Source organism: Pelophylax lessonae (genome assembly GCF_965119305.1).
Source record: "Pelophylax lessonae genome assembly, chromosome: 2".
Lineage (NCBI taxonomy): Eukaryota > Metazoa > Chordata > Amphibia > Anura > Ranidae > Pelophylax > Pelophylax lessonae.
Genome location: NC_138769.1, coordinates 609,866,269 through 609,879,380, shown reverse-complemented (window position 1 = coordinate 609,879,380; position 13,112 = coordinate 609,866,269). Strand labels below are relative to the sequence as shown.

General features: G+C 40.4%; 1 protein-coding gene across 1 annotated transcript in view; it reads right to left on the bottom strand.

Annotated features, from left to right (window-relative positions):
* Positions 1-470: 470 nt before the first annotated feature.
* The window catches only part of LOC309548213 (keratin, type II cytoskeletal 80-like), a gene marked incomplete at its 3' end in the record, with an annotated part of 72,670 nt that continues 60,028 nt past the window's right edge, over positions 471-13,112 (bottom strand). Inside the window, exons 7-9 of the mRNA XM_082248167.1 lie at positions 4,618-4,838; positions 3,050-3,090; positions 471-538 (exon numbers count right to left, since the gene is read on the bottom strand). Of these exons, the coding sequence (XP_082104293.1) occupies positions 471-538; positions 3,050-3,090; positions 4,618-4,838 (330 nt within the window). The remainder of the gene's footprint in view (positions 539-3,049; positions 3,091-4,617; positions 4,839-13,112) is intronic.

Genomic DNA, 13,112 nt, shown 5'->3' with positions numbered 1-13,112 from the left:
ACTAAATGCTTCCAATTGCAAGCTACCAGACAAAACGAAAATATGGGAGTTTTGCTTCTTTCAAAGGACCTCTGAGTGTGTCTGCAGCCTCTTTCTCGTCATTCTGAGCAACCTCCCTTTGGGGCTGCAGTTAGACCAAAAGGTGTGTATTTTCTCTAGATATGTGCCTCCTTAAAGTATAATACAGTACACACATTTCAAAATTGAATTTCAGTTATTTCTACCCTACTCCTATTAATACGAATTATCTAGTATGCGTAATCAATACTGGGATGTAATGGGATGCAGGTAGAATGTGCTTCTGTGTTTATTTAAAAGACATGTTTTTCTGTTTAAGGCATCTGTATAAATTTAGTCTTCTCAAAAATTTCCCTAACATAACAAAATGCTTGCATTGAATATGGCAGCTATGTGGAGAAATATTGTAAAAAAAAAAAAAATAGGGGAAGATTCACTAAAATAGACATCACTTAGTAATCAGATGTATTGCTGTGCACACTCCAAGAACTGTTCCGAGATCTGGACGGCCGCCGCACTTCTGCAAAGTAGAAAAGAAAACCTTATGTTACTGGTTTAGGGAAAAAAACTCAAATTCAAATATTTAATTAAGAAAAAAAATCTACTATTTGCTAGCAGTCTTTTTTCTTGATTGTTGTGTGTTTTCTCTAGGTCAGGGACATAAGACTATGGTGTCTCTTTTTAAAAAAAAAAAAAAATAGCTCCACAAATGCCACAGCATTTGCACAGCCATCCCAAATAATGTAATGTGCCTAATTTCCTATGATCGGCAGCTTCATCTAGTGGCCATTACATGGTATTTACCTGGATGAGATGTTCCAGGAAAATACTGCATTAAGATCACTAGGTGGAGCTGAAAATCATGGAAAATATATTAGACACATTATGTGGATTATTTGTGAAGGTTATTCGAATGCTGTGACATTCAAACAGCTATGTTGTATTTTTTTTTTTATAAACAGCCCACTTAGTGTGTTTCAGGCCACATACTTTGCTCCCCATCCATGTACTGAGGCTGTCAGTAAGTGAAAGATGAATTTAAACTGAATGTCTTTCAATAAGTTTTCGAAAACAAACTTGCAAAGCAAAACAACAATTAAAAGCAATTTGCAGGGCAAAGCAAAAAGCTTGCTTTCATTTCCCTCCCTACCAGCACATACACATATTGCATCCGTTTACACCCCTCGGTCCATAGGAGTAAATGGGGGTCCTTTCAGGTTTGCCTGAAAAACTGGCAGGCGAACCTGATTGGACCCTTCTTGTGAAAGGGGCCTTTACTGTTACATGGGCAAAGCACAGTTTTACTTAAGCCCTGGTTCAGAGGCGTAACTAGAACCTTCAGGGCCCCGGTGCAAGAAACCATGAAGGGCCCCCCGACCCCTGGCCGGGACCCTTCTCTTCAAGCCTAGGGCTCTTTCCACTGATCCTGGGGCCCTTTACTCTCATTGCGGGGCCCTTTATTACAGTCCCGCAGCAGGACCCTTCTGCAGTGGGCCCCCCCTTCCTGCCATCTTGGGGCCTCCCCACAGTGGTGGAATGCCAGGGCCCAGTCACAAGTGTGACCTTTGCGATCCTGGAAGTTCACCCACTGGTGTCAGTAGTTTTTTATTTTTTGGTATTTTAATTGTATAATTTTTTATCATTTTATTTTATTTTTTTACAATGTCACTGACTATGACTCTGTTCATTCAGAAAAGGAGTGAGCTGGTAAATTACATATTTACCGACCCCTTCCTGGTTATCTATTGTGACACACCCCTGCAGCACCCGGCAGGAGAGGGGAGGGAGCACAGTGGGGGGGGGGCAGCACAGTGGACGGGGGGACCAGGGGAGCACACAGGGGCCCAGAGACAGCAGAACACAAGTGAACTGGATAGGAGGAGTGGCGGGGGCAGCATACAGAGGAACCAATCTCCTCCATTTCCTCCTGCAGCTACAGGGGGAAAAAGGAGGACAGAGATTTCTCTACATGCTGCCCCTGCTGCCCCTCCTATCCAGGTGAACAGGGGAGCCGCACAGGCCCCCTGGAGCATGGGGCCGGTTGCAATTGCAATCCCTGCAACCCCTGTAGTTACACCCCTGCCCTGGTTCACACCAGTGCGGCTTTGAAATCGTACTACTTCAGTGCCACTTTAAAGCTGCAGATCAGTGCGATTTGGATTGGCGATTTAATTAAAACTTGTGACTTCATTTAACAGAAGTCAATGCAAGTCACAATGAAATTACAGAAAAATAGTGCAGGAACCATTTTGAGAATGTTTCCAGAAGAGCATTCGTGAGGTCAGACACTGATGTTAGCGAGAAGGCCTCGCTCGCAGTCCAGGCTCTAAGTCATCCCAAAGGTGTTCTATTGGGTTGAGGTCAGGCTAGTCAAGTTTCCCCACCTCAAACTCGCTCATCCATGTCTTTATGGATCTTGCTTTGTGCACTGGTCTAAATCATTTGGTGGAGGGGGGATTATGGTGTGGGGTTGTGTTTCAGGGGTTGGGCTTGGCCCCTTAGTTCCAGGAAGGGGAAATCTTAAGGCGTCAGCATGCCAAGACATTTTGGACAATTTCATGTTTCCCATTTTTAGGAACAGTTTGGGGGGTGGCCCTTTCCGTTTCCAACATGACTGCACACCAGTGCACAAAGCAAGGTCCATAAAGACATGGATGAGCGAGTTTGGGGTGGAGGAACTTGACTGACCTGCACAGAGTCCTGACCTCAACCCAATAGAACACCTTTGGGATGAATTTGAGCGGAGACTGCAAGTCAAGCCTTCCTGTCCTCATCAGTGCCTGACCTCACAAATGCTTTTCTGGGAAAATGGTCAAACTTTCCCATAGACACACTCCTAAACCTTGTGGACAGCCTTCCCAGAAGAGTTGAAGCTGTTATAGCTGCAAAGGGTGGGCCAACTCAATATTGAACCCTACGGACTAAGATTGGAATGCCATTAAAGTTCATGTGCGAGTAAAGGCAGGTGTCCCAATTTGTTTGGTAATATAGTGTATATAGCAATGTTCATTTAGTTAGTAAAGAAACCTACCAGTTTCACAATGGAAATTTACAACTGGAGGAGAGTTCAGCCTGAAAAACAAAATAGAGAGAAGACTTCACTGATGAAAAAAAAAAAAAAAACAGATCATGAACGATTTAACACTATGGGTCTTGTGTATTACAAACGTCTGAAAATAAAGCGTCTGTGTTGAATTTAGAAGCCAGTTGGATTTCAGCTCCACACCTCACCCAGCGCAATTGAATTCCTCATTGACTAAAATAGCCCTGGAAAAATGCTAAATATGTAATGCAGGTACCATAGGTGTGGCAGCCCATTGCACAAGGGTGTGCACCCCAAAGCTCAAGCACACATGCCTTTCTCTGCAGCCTCAGCTGCACTGGAAAGTGAATGAATAGGAAAAGTGCTCTGTGTTGAGCGGCTTCCTGTTCATTCACGACCTGAAGCATAGTAAACACAGATTACTATGCTTCAGTTATGATTACTCACTGTGTTCATTTAGAAAAGGAAGGGGTCGGTAAATAAAATATTGATTAGCCCTTTCCCCCACTCTCCATCCTGAAATATCCCCCACAGCAGCCGGGGTGAGAAGAGAGGAAAGGAGGGAAGCCAGCAGCACTGCAGTGTGTGTGTGTGTGGGGGGGGGGGGGTGCAACACAGGAGAAGCCTGGGTAGTAGGGGAAATTGGCACAGCACAGAGGGGGAATTGCCACCGCAGAGTGATTAGGGTGGGCTCTAGCACACCCTCTGCACACTCCTATGGCAGGGACCTGGATTTAAATATGAATTTACTTAGGTTAGAATAACTATTGCATTTTGCTAAATTTATATATATACACAGGGTAACTTTACTATGTCAGCTAGCAGAATCGCATGGACACCCTTTTAGTGTGCAGGCACTGCAGTATGAGAAATGATCTGCCCCATATATATATATGTCATCCATCGTTGTTACTCTAAAATCCTCTGATAGATATTGAGGACTTAAAGTTTTTTTTATAAATCAGTGCAACTGACCTCTGCCATGTTGCAATGTGGAAGAAAAGTTGGAATTCAAGATGGTGATCCTGATGTTGTGCAAATTATAGTGTAAGCTGTTGAATAGTTTAGTGTTGACAGTATGCCAGCAGGTGGAATCTATGTTGTGGGCAGAGCCTGAAAATCTGGTGGAGCGATCTGACCATTGCAATACCAAAAAGATATAACTTTTCTAGCACCCTCTCATGGGAAAATGAAAAAAGAAAAAAAAATGCTATATGCATATGCTCTGCTTACTACATATGCTCTACTTTAACATCATACTACTCAAAATTACTTAATGCATTTTTTATTATTGATCCAGCACAGGACTTGGGAAGATACTTCTCTGAAGAGGATATTTACCCAGCTATGGTAAAGAAAAGTTAAAAAAAATACAAAATCAACTACAAATGGATATCATCCTTGGCTAGGCAAGGATTAAGGAAGTGGAAGCAAGTAATACTAAAAAAGGTAACAGGAACAGGCTAGGGGGGAGGAGAGGATGATGATTACTTTCATTTTCAGGTGAAGGTCCACTTTAAGGATGATTTTAGAAGATACATATCCTAGGATCTTACCTGAGCTCTTCTCCCTCCAGCAATTTATTATAGGTCGCAATCTCAATATCCAGAGCCAGTTTGACGTTCATGAGGTCCTGGTAGTCCCTCAGTTGCCGGGCAACATCTTGTTTGGCTTTCTGTAGGGCTTCCTGTACTTCGGCAAGCTTTGCATTGGCATCTTTAAGGGTGGCACTAGTGTTCGTCTTGGCCATGGACACCTTCTGCTCCAAATTCATACTCTGTAATGCCAAACAAGGGAAGGAATGAGAAACGTATTTCAACCACTGCAAAATGGCTGCAAATATGTAAGCCATATGCATTTTACAAGAACAACTACAAAAATCTATCTGAGACTGGTTATCTGTAGGACAGTAGGGTTCTCAACCCCAGTTTGCAAGTAGCCCCAGCAATTTGGAGTGAATGTGAATGAGGAGAAAAGAAAATGTGTACCAAATTGGAACTGTTGCCCATTAACCTCCCTGGCGGTATGATTCTTTCGAATTTTAGGTGCTGAAAGCGGTACTATTATTTTGCTTGCAATTCTTGAGAATGAGCAGCCCAAACCAACTATTTACATATGATTTTTTTTTACCGTGTGTTCTTCTTTATAACATCTCGAGTATGATAAAGTTTGAAACACAAAATCCTAAATTATAATATAATAAATAACTATAAAATAATAATATAATAATAACACTTTTTTTTTTCAAAAAATAACACTTTTTATTCAATAAATTATAGTAAATCATGTAATCAAAAACACTGACATTTTTTTTTTGTCAAACAAGGATGCAATATATTTTTTTTTTCCCAAAAAGGATGCAATATTACTTGTCATACTGCTTCAATAAACGTCCCGGGTGTGGATAACTTTGAAACAGGGTACAGCGCAAAGTCCAACATCACATTCTGGACAGTAGTACCGCGTTTCCTTTCTTATTTTCCACCCGGTGTCGTCGTGCTTGGAACAGCACACCACACACATCCTTGTGGGTGCAGACTTCTTCTCCGTCGGCGGAATGTGGTCCATAAAATGACGACCGGTCAGTCGTTCGGGGTTCACAACACCAGCAGCACGGCGTCCGGATCGACTTACTGTTGGTGTCTGGTGCCTGAGAAAAATGAGCTCAGCAATTTTCCACACAAAGTCCGCATGGATCACAGGCTTGTCACTTTTCTTTTTTAGGAGAATGAAGGCATTCCACAAACACTGCTCCAGGAGGTGTCTGAATATTTTTTTATAATATTTTTTCTGCTGTTTCCGCATTGCTGGATAGAAAGTCATGGCCTGGTCAGCTCTGTCCACACCTCCCATGGTGTTGTTATAATCCAGGACCAGTTGCGGTTTCAGAACATCTTTTCTCCCTTTTGTATGGACCATGACAGTGGCGGTGTTATGGATGGTGCTCATCAGGCAGACATCTTTTTTGTTGTGCCATCTAAGTGCCAACATTTTTCCTTTCTTCCAGGCAACTAACTCTCCGGGCTTGAGTTTTTTGTTGGCAAAGCTGGGGGGCATGTCACGCCGGTTTGCTCTGACGGTCCCATACGCATCCGTCTTATGCTGTAGAAGGAACTCAAACAGTTCTGGGGACGTATAAAAATTGTCTGTAGTGACACAATACCCCTGATCCAGCAGAGGATCAATCAGCATCAGAACAGAAGCAGTTGCCATCCCATAGCTGCTGAACCTTTGGTTGAACTTGGTTCCTCTCCCAGTATATAGGACCGAGTTCCAAATATAGCCAGAGCTGGATTCACACAGCATAAAAGATTTGATTCCAAAGCGTGCTCGCTTGGATGCAATATATTGGATGCAGCTAAGTCTCCCTTTATATGCCATAAGACTTTCGTCTATGCAAATGTCTCTTTCTGGGACATAGGACTCCTGGAAATTTTTCAAAATTAATTGGTAAATGTCCCAGATCTTTTTCAGCTTCGGAGCCGGATGAGAAGTCTCATCAAAATCCTCATTATTGGCAAAGTGCAAATATCTCATAATAAGGGAAAATTTGTACTCCGACATGTACCAAAAAAAAAGTGGGGCCAATAATTTGTTTGTGGTCCAATACCACTTCTGCAGGGGTTTCCCCACCACTCCCTGCAGAATAATTAGGCCAAGGAATTTCCAGATATCCGCACTGGTAACGTGTTCCCACATCCTGCTCCTTGAAAACCGCCGATGTGCTGCGGCTTGTTGTTCCTGGTACCGATTGGTCTCCACAACAATTTTTTCGATAACCTCATCAGTCAAAAAAAGTTGCAGATACACCAAGGGGTTATCCTCCTCAACATCGACTTTGAGACCAGGTGCTCCGGTAAACGGGAACCTTGGGGGCGCTACATGCTCCGTACCGCAGTCGATCACGCACCAAGTATGCACATCGCTCGGCACAGTCACAGCATCATCACTGAACTCACTTTCAGCGTCGGATGACAAGCTTCCCCATGAATCGCTGTCACTCCACTCTGCATGCGATTTGGGATTGCTGTCGCTCTCGCCCAGCAGGTCATACATCGCTTTTGATGTTGCGCGCGCTTGTTTGAGGCCATTGTTGCTCTGCAATGATCCAGATACAATGTATAGGAATAATGCAGGAAGTGCAATGGAGAAAGCACTGGGGGGCAATCAAAGGTCAATTTATTTTATTTAGGGAATATAATCCAATAGGATTACAGTGTATCAGTGTGTTTGTGTGTTATACATTTTGAATTTGCCGCCGGTTCCACCCCCCGGTGGACGTCACGTCGCCAGAGACGGAAGCCGGGGCTGACAGACGATCGGGAGGAAGCTACGCCGCCGCATACTGCCCGCATACATCGCTGGATCCCGGAGAAAAGGTAAGTAAAACCTCTTCCAGGATCCGGCGATCTTCCTAGCGGTACCCCGAGTGTGGCTCGGGGTTATCGCTTTTGGCTCTAAAATGTAACCCCGAGTCACGCTCGGGAATACCGCTAGGAAGGTTAAGGAACAATCGCATATCTTGTTTAATGTTTCTGAAAAAGTAGAAGGAAACTCCTGAATGTTTGACGCTGACAACAACTTTTTCTTCCTTTCTTTGGTTTCATTGCAACAGCAGCTTTATCTTTTTAGGATCTGTCATCTGAAACACCTGTTGCAATTATTAATAGTAGTGTTTATTGTGTGAATTATGAAGCAAAACTTGAAACTGTGACTTGGAGGTTGCATTAGGCTACATTCATATGGGAGTTAGTATGTAGCCAGGGGAGGCTGCTAGCAAAAATCAGTAGATTCTTGCTGATGGTCTAAACACTGTTGCACACTCTGTGTGCAAACTGCTGCAGGTATTAGTGGCAGTTGTCAGATTTGTACCCACTTATTTTGGTAGCCAGTGCAATTATTGGAATTATAAACTCCAATACAAGTCTTGTAACAACACTGATCTATTGAATTGCCTTTACAAGCTTGCCACCTGCCTGAAAAACTGAATCTAGAGGAGACTGTTTAAGAGCACGTTTTATTCAATGGGGCCTTCTTGGCAGAAGTAGCGGCCAGTGCAGCCCCAATGTATAGAGAAGGCAAAAGGCCTTGTTTCCAATGGTGTTAGTTAATACCACAGTGTTGCTGTAGTGTTGGCTGGCAAAAGTACTGCAAGTACTACTTTTTTTTCAGCGCAATGGTTTATGATGCGAACCACCACATTGCAACACCACTGCAGTGAATTAAACTGTAATGAAAACTCATTTAAGTTTCAGAGTTTATTAAATTTCTGTAAAAAATAAGTAAACGGTGTGATGCATCGGGATGAGTGCATTAACAGCGTGTCTTACAGCGCACACCAACAGCCACCAACAGCCAAATGTTTAGGATAGTTTGCTGGTGTGAGCCCTAAGACCCCATTTGCACCCCCATGTCGCCTAAAGCCAAATGCCTGAAGCTCAAAAAAGTTCTGGAGCTTGTTCTGTAGCTCAAATTGGGCAGATGTGAGTGTTTTTGATGCGTTTTTATTCCCATAGCAAACTAATAGATACGCGTAATTCGCATGTTTTTGTCTCGCGTTTTTACACGATTTTCTGCTCAAATAAAAAAATTTAAAAATTCAATAGGAATAATATATGAATAAATAAATACACAAATAACTAAAAATTTTCACAAATAAAAAATATGTAATAATTCATAAATAATAATAAATAACTCCTAAAATATGAAATTAATTATTATTATTAATACCATAATACATAAACACCTAAACCCGAACAAAATAAAATTACTAACAAGGAGGGACTCTTGCGCTGTTATAGGAAGGGGTGTCTAGGATGGAGGAATAAAACAAAAGGGAGGGAGGTGGCAGCTAGCACTGATAGTTATATCCTTAAACTACAAGAAAATAAGAGGTGTGGGGTAGTGCTGCGCTACCTCTAAGATAAAAATGGGTAAAAAAATCAGCAGAAATCTCAAAGCATGGACGGATGGGTAAAAAATTTAGCAGAAATCTCAAAGCATGGAACTCAATGTATAAAGATGTAAACAAAACTGATATATAAACCTTCTCATACAAAATATACAAAGTATACGGATATGTAATTAATGAAGAACAAATAAATATAATTGTGCAGTAGTAAAATACTAAAGGGCAGTGCAAAGTCTTAATATTACCAAAGTGACAAGAGCTGTAAAAAATGCCTGGTGCAAGGAGATAAGACGTTAATACATAGTAAAATTAATACATAAAATGATATTAAAGGTGCTATGAATGCATGCAAAGTGATATTGCTGGCAGAAATATCAAAAACAAATAATTGACTAGAGGAAATATAAAAGTGTAATTATAAGTGCAAAATAGTCCAAAAAGGTAGCACTTATGCTATGATGCAGAAAAACGCAGTGATGATAAGTTCATTTATTCAATTAAAGTGCATGGTGCAGGGATTAGACACTCAGGTCTCTTCATTTGTGATCCTTGTGACGATGATATATTATGCTAGATCAAAACATAAGGTGCTGGTGATAGTAATTAATCCTGGGTACACGTGCAAATACGCATCTACCTGGATAACAGAGGCAGTGTGAGAGACGCATTTATGTGGTGGGGGTGGCAATAGAGGATCGAGTGCGAGTGCCGAGCGCCGCCATATTTCTGGAGCAGGACCTTAGTAAAGATGCCAGAGGGGACATTTGCAGGCAAAAACGGCTATACAACTAATTAGAAGGACTACTCATGTAAAAATATACACATAGGTGCCAGAATTGCCTGAACGATGGTAATAAAAGACTAGTAATTGATAAGTGCGGATGTCTGCCGCCGCCATTTTTTTGTAGCAGAGCCCTAATAGGTGTCTTCAAGGAATGAATTAAGGGACATACTGGTTATCCTAGGTAGATCACTATATAAGACTGTGATGCAAAGTGATGCCATATAAGCCCGAACAATGGCGTTACAAGGACAAAAAAGTATGAGATGGGATGTGAAGAAAACGGTAAATTAACCCCTTGGGTGCCTGATGTAAAACTGCTTCAGAATAACAATGTAGTGAAAGCCACCAAATATATAAATAAATGGACCAGGACGAAAAGGGGACCACATATTACCGTATCGCATATTCAATCCAAACTTGAGATAAAAAATAATGAACAAAAACAAGGGGGGCTCTGCGCATCAAAGGAAGTGACGTACGCACCCACTGTAATAATAAAAAAATATAAATAAAAACATATCATCATGCAGAGCAGCCATACTAAAACTTAGTAATATTATAAAGAGGTGAATAAAAAGTAAAATTAAGTAGGTAAATAATATGTAGGTAAAATTAAAATATATATATATATATATATATATACCGCATAAATGGCATGAAAAACAAAGGTAAGATGGAAGTAGATCATAAATACTGTAAAAGGGAGAAAAAAGAACATGGGGTATACCAACAGTGGAATGTGCCAGGAAGTGAAATAGTACAAAATGAAATGGAATCGAATAAAAAGTTATGTGGTTAAAAAGTGACTAACAAAATGAATGGAATAGATGGTGGTATGGGTATTCATGCCTGTAAATTCATTAATGGAGTGTGATAAGAAAATACTTAATTATTTCCATATTAAGACTGGGTGAGGCAAAGGAGGAAAAAAAATATATATGGTGAGAGGTGTCTAAAGGAGGATGCTACATGAATCGTAGATGCAAAAATGAAAGATGGAACAAACAATCAAGGGGGGCATCAAAAATAAGTTACTGGAGAATATGTAAAATATTGATCTGTTAAAAGTTATTGAGAAAGCAATTAAGATCAAATTCTATGTTTAGGCCGAACGGATGAAAAGTATTCATTAAAAAAATCCATTTCAATTCTTGTTGACTCAGGGTTCTAACCTTGTGGTCGCCTCTCCAATGTTTCTTATGTTGGCATTAACCACTCCAAAGCGGTAGACTTTTAAGTGTGTGGGATCTCTGTTGTGTACCAGGTCACAATGTTTTGATACACTATGTTTATCAAAACCCTTACACATATTTTGTACATGCTCTTTTAACCGTATTCTGAGCAATCTCTTAGTACGGCCTACGTACTGGAGGCCGCAGCTACATTCAAGAGCGTATACTGATCCTTCTGTGTTACAGCTGATGAATTGATTGATTTTAAAAGTTTTAGCATTACTGTTAGCAGTGAAATCTGTTCTTTTACCTTTGGGCATTTTGGTTTTGGTGCAGGCATAGCATCTCTTGCACAGGTAGAATCCTTTACCCGTAAAGAATGTAAAAGTTTTTTTAGGAGGATCTACTATACTTTAAACCAATTGATCTCTGATGGTGGAAGCTTTTTTATAAACAAATTTTGGCTGATCCGGTAATATCTTTTTGAGGTGCACATCTGTTTGTAAGATGTGCCAGTGTTTCCATATGATCTTTTCTACTTTTTTGTATTGTGCATTATAGTCTAGGATTAGCGGTACTTGTACAATTTGTGTGTTACTGTTAACCTTGTCTTTCATCAACGTCTCTCTTTCAAGTGTCTTGTCTTGACCTCTCTAATGGTGTTTTCTATGTGTAGTTTATCATAGCCTTTGTCAGTAAATCTGCGACCCATACTAATTGCTTGTTCTTGGTAATCGGAAATAAATGTGCAGTTAAGCCTCAATCTTATAAATTGCCCTTTGGGGATGTTGAATATCCAGTTTTTATGATGGCAGCTGGTGGTCGGGATATAACTATTACGGTCCACACTTTTAAAATGAGCTTTGGTAGTTAGTGTGTTGTTGGATTGTACAATCTCGAGATCCAGAAAGGAGATTGCTTCTTCGCTGATATCACTTGTAAGTGTTATATTTCTGTTGTTCTGGTTAAGGGAGTTAATGTAATCTATAAGCTTAGTTTTGTCTCCTTTACATAGAATAATGATGTCATCTATGTATGGTTTGTAAAGAGTGAATTCCTTGGGTCGATTCCGGTATACGCTATCTTCTTCCCATTGGGACATGAAAAGATTTGCGACACTTGGTGCAAATTTTGCCCCCATGGCTACTCCGGTTTTCTGTAGATAATAGATGTTATTGTACCAAAAATAGCTGTTTTTAAAGGCAGAAGTCAAGACACTTAACAAGATATTTGTGCTGTTTGCATGAAAGAGTAGATAGATGTCTGAGGGCCCATTTGGTGGCTTCACATGCTTGATGATGTTCGATGATGGTGTAAAGTGAAGATACATCTATGGTCACCATTATAAACGGGCCTTCTTCTTTTTTGAGGTCCTCTAAAAGTTGTAAAATATGTTTCGTATCCTTGAGAAAGGATTTGATCTGTTGTACTAGTGGTTGCAAATAAAAATCAACATATTGGCCTTGTCTGGCAGTAAGGTAATCAATTCCATTAACAATTGGTCTAGGTGGTGGTTTCTCTTTATTCTTGTGTAATTTTGGTAATGCATATATTATGGGTGTGCGACAGGCCTCTGGTATAAGATATTTAGCTTCCTTTTTATTCAGAATATTTTTCTTAATCCCTAGTTGTACCACTTTTTCTAGTTAATTCTTGTATTTGTGCAAAGGGTTACTTAGTAATTTGCATTAGTTATTGTTCATCTTCTAAAAGTTGGTCCATCATATCTTGGTAGTATTCTTTTGATAATATTGCTATGCCCCCTCCTTTGTCAGCAGGTCTGATAACAATAGCCTTTCTTTCCGTTAATTTCTTAATTCCTGCCTTTATATGCCCTGGCTCATGACTTTTCTTTAATTCCAAGTCACTCACTTCAGTAGTTACTAGTTTTCAAAATACCTCTATATGTTTATTGTCGATTATTGTTGGGTTGAATAACGATTGATTGCGTAGGTTGCTGTGTATCACTTCTTCTGTCCTGGTATTAGTCTCTGTAGATCTTGTGGGATTGCTTAATATATATTTCTTGATGTTTTAGTTTTCTCACATATTTTAGGATCCCTATATACGTGTCAAATTTGTTGAGGTTCTTTACTGGTGCTTATTTTAAGCCTTTATCCAATACTGCTAGTTCATCTTTAGTCAAGTCTTTGCCACTGAAATTGAATATCCCTTCGCCTATTC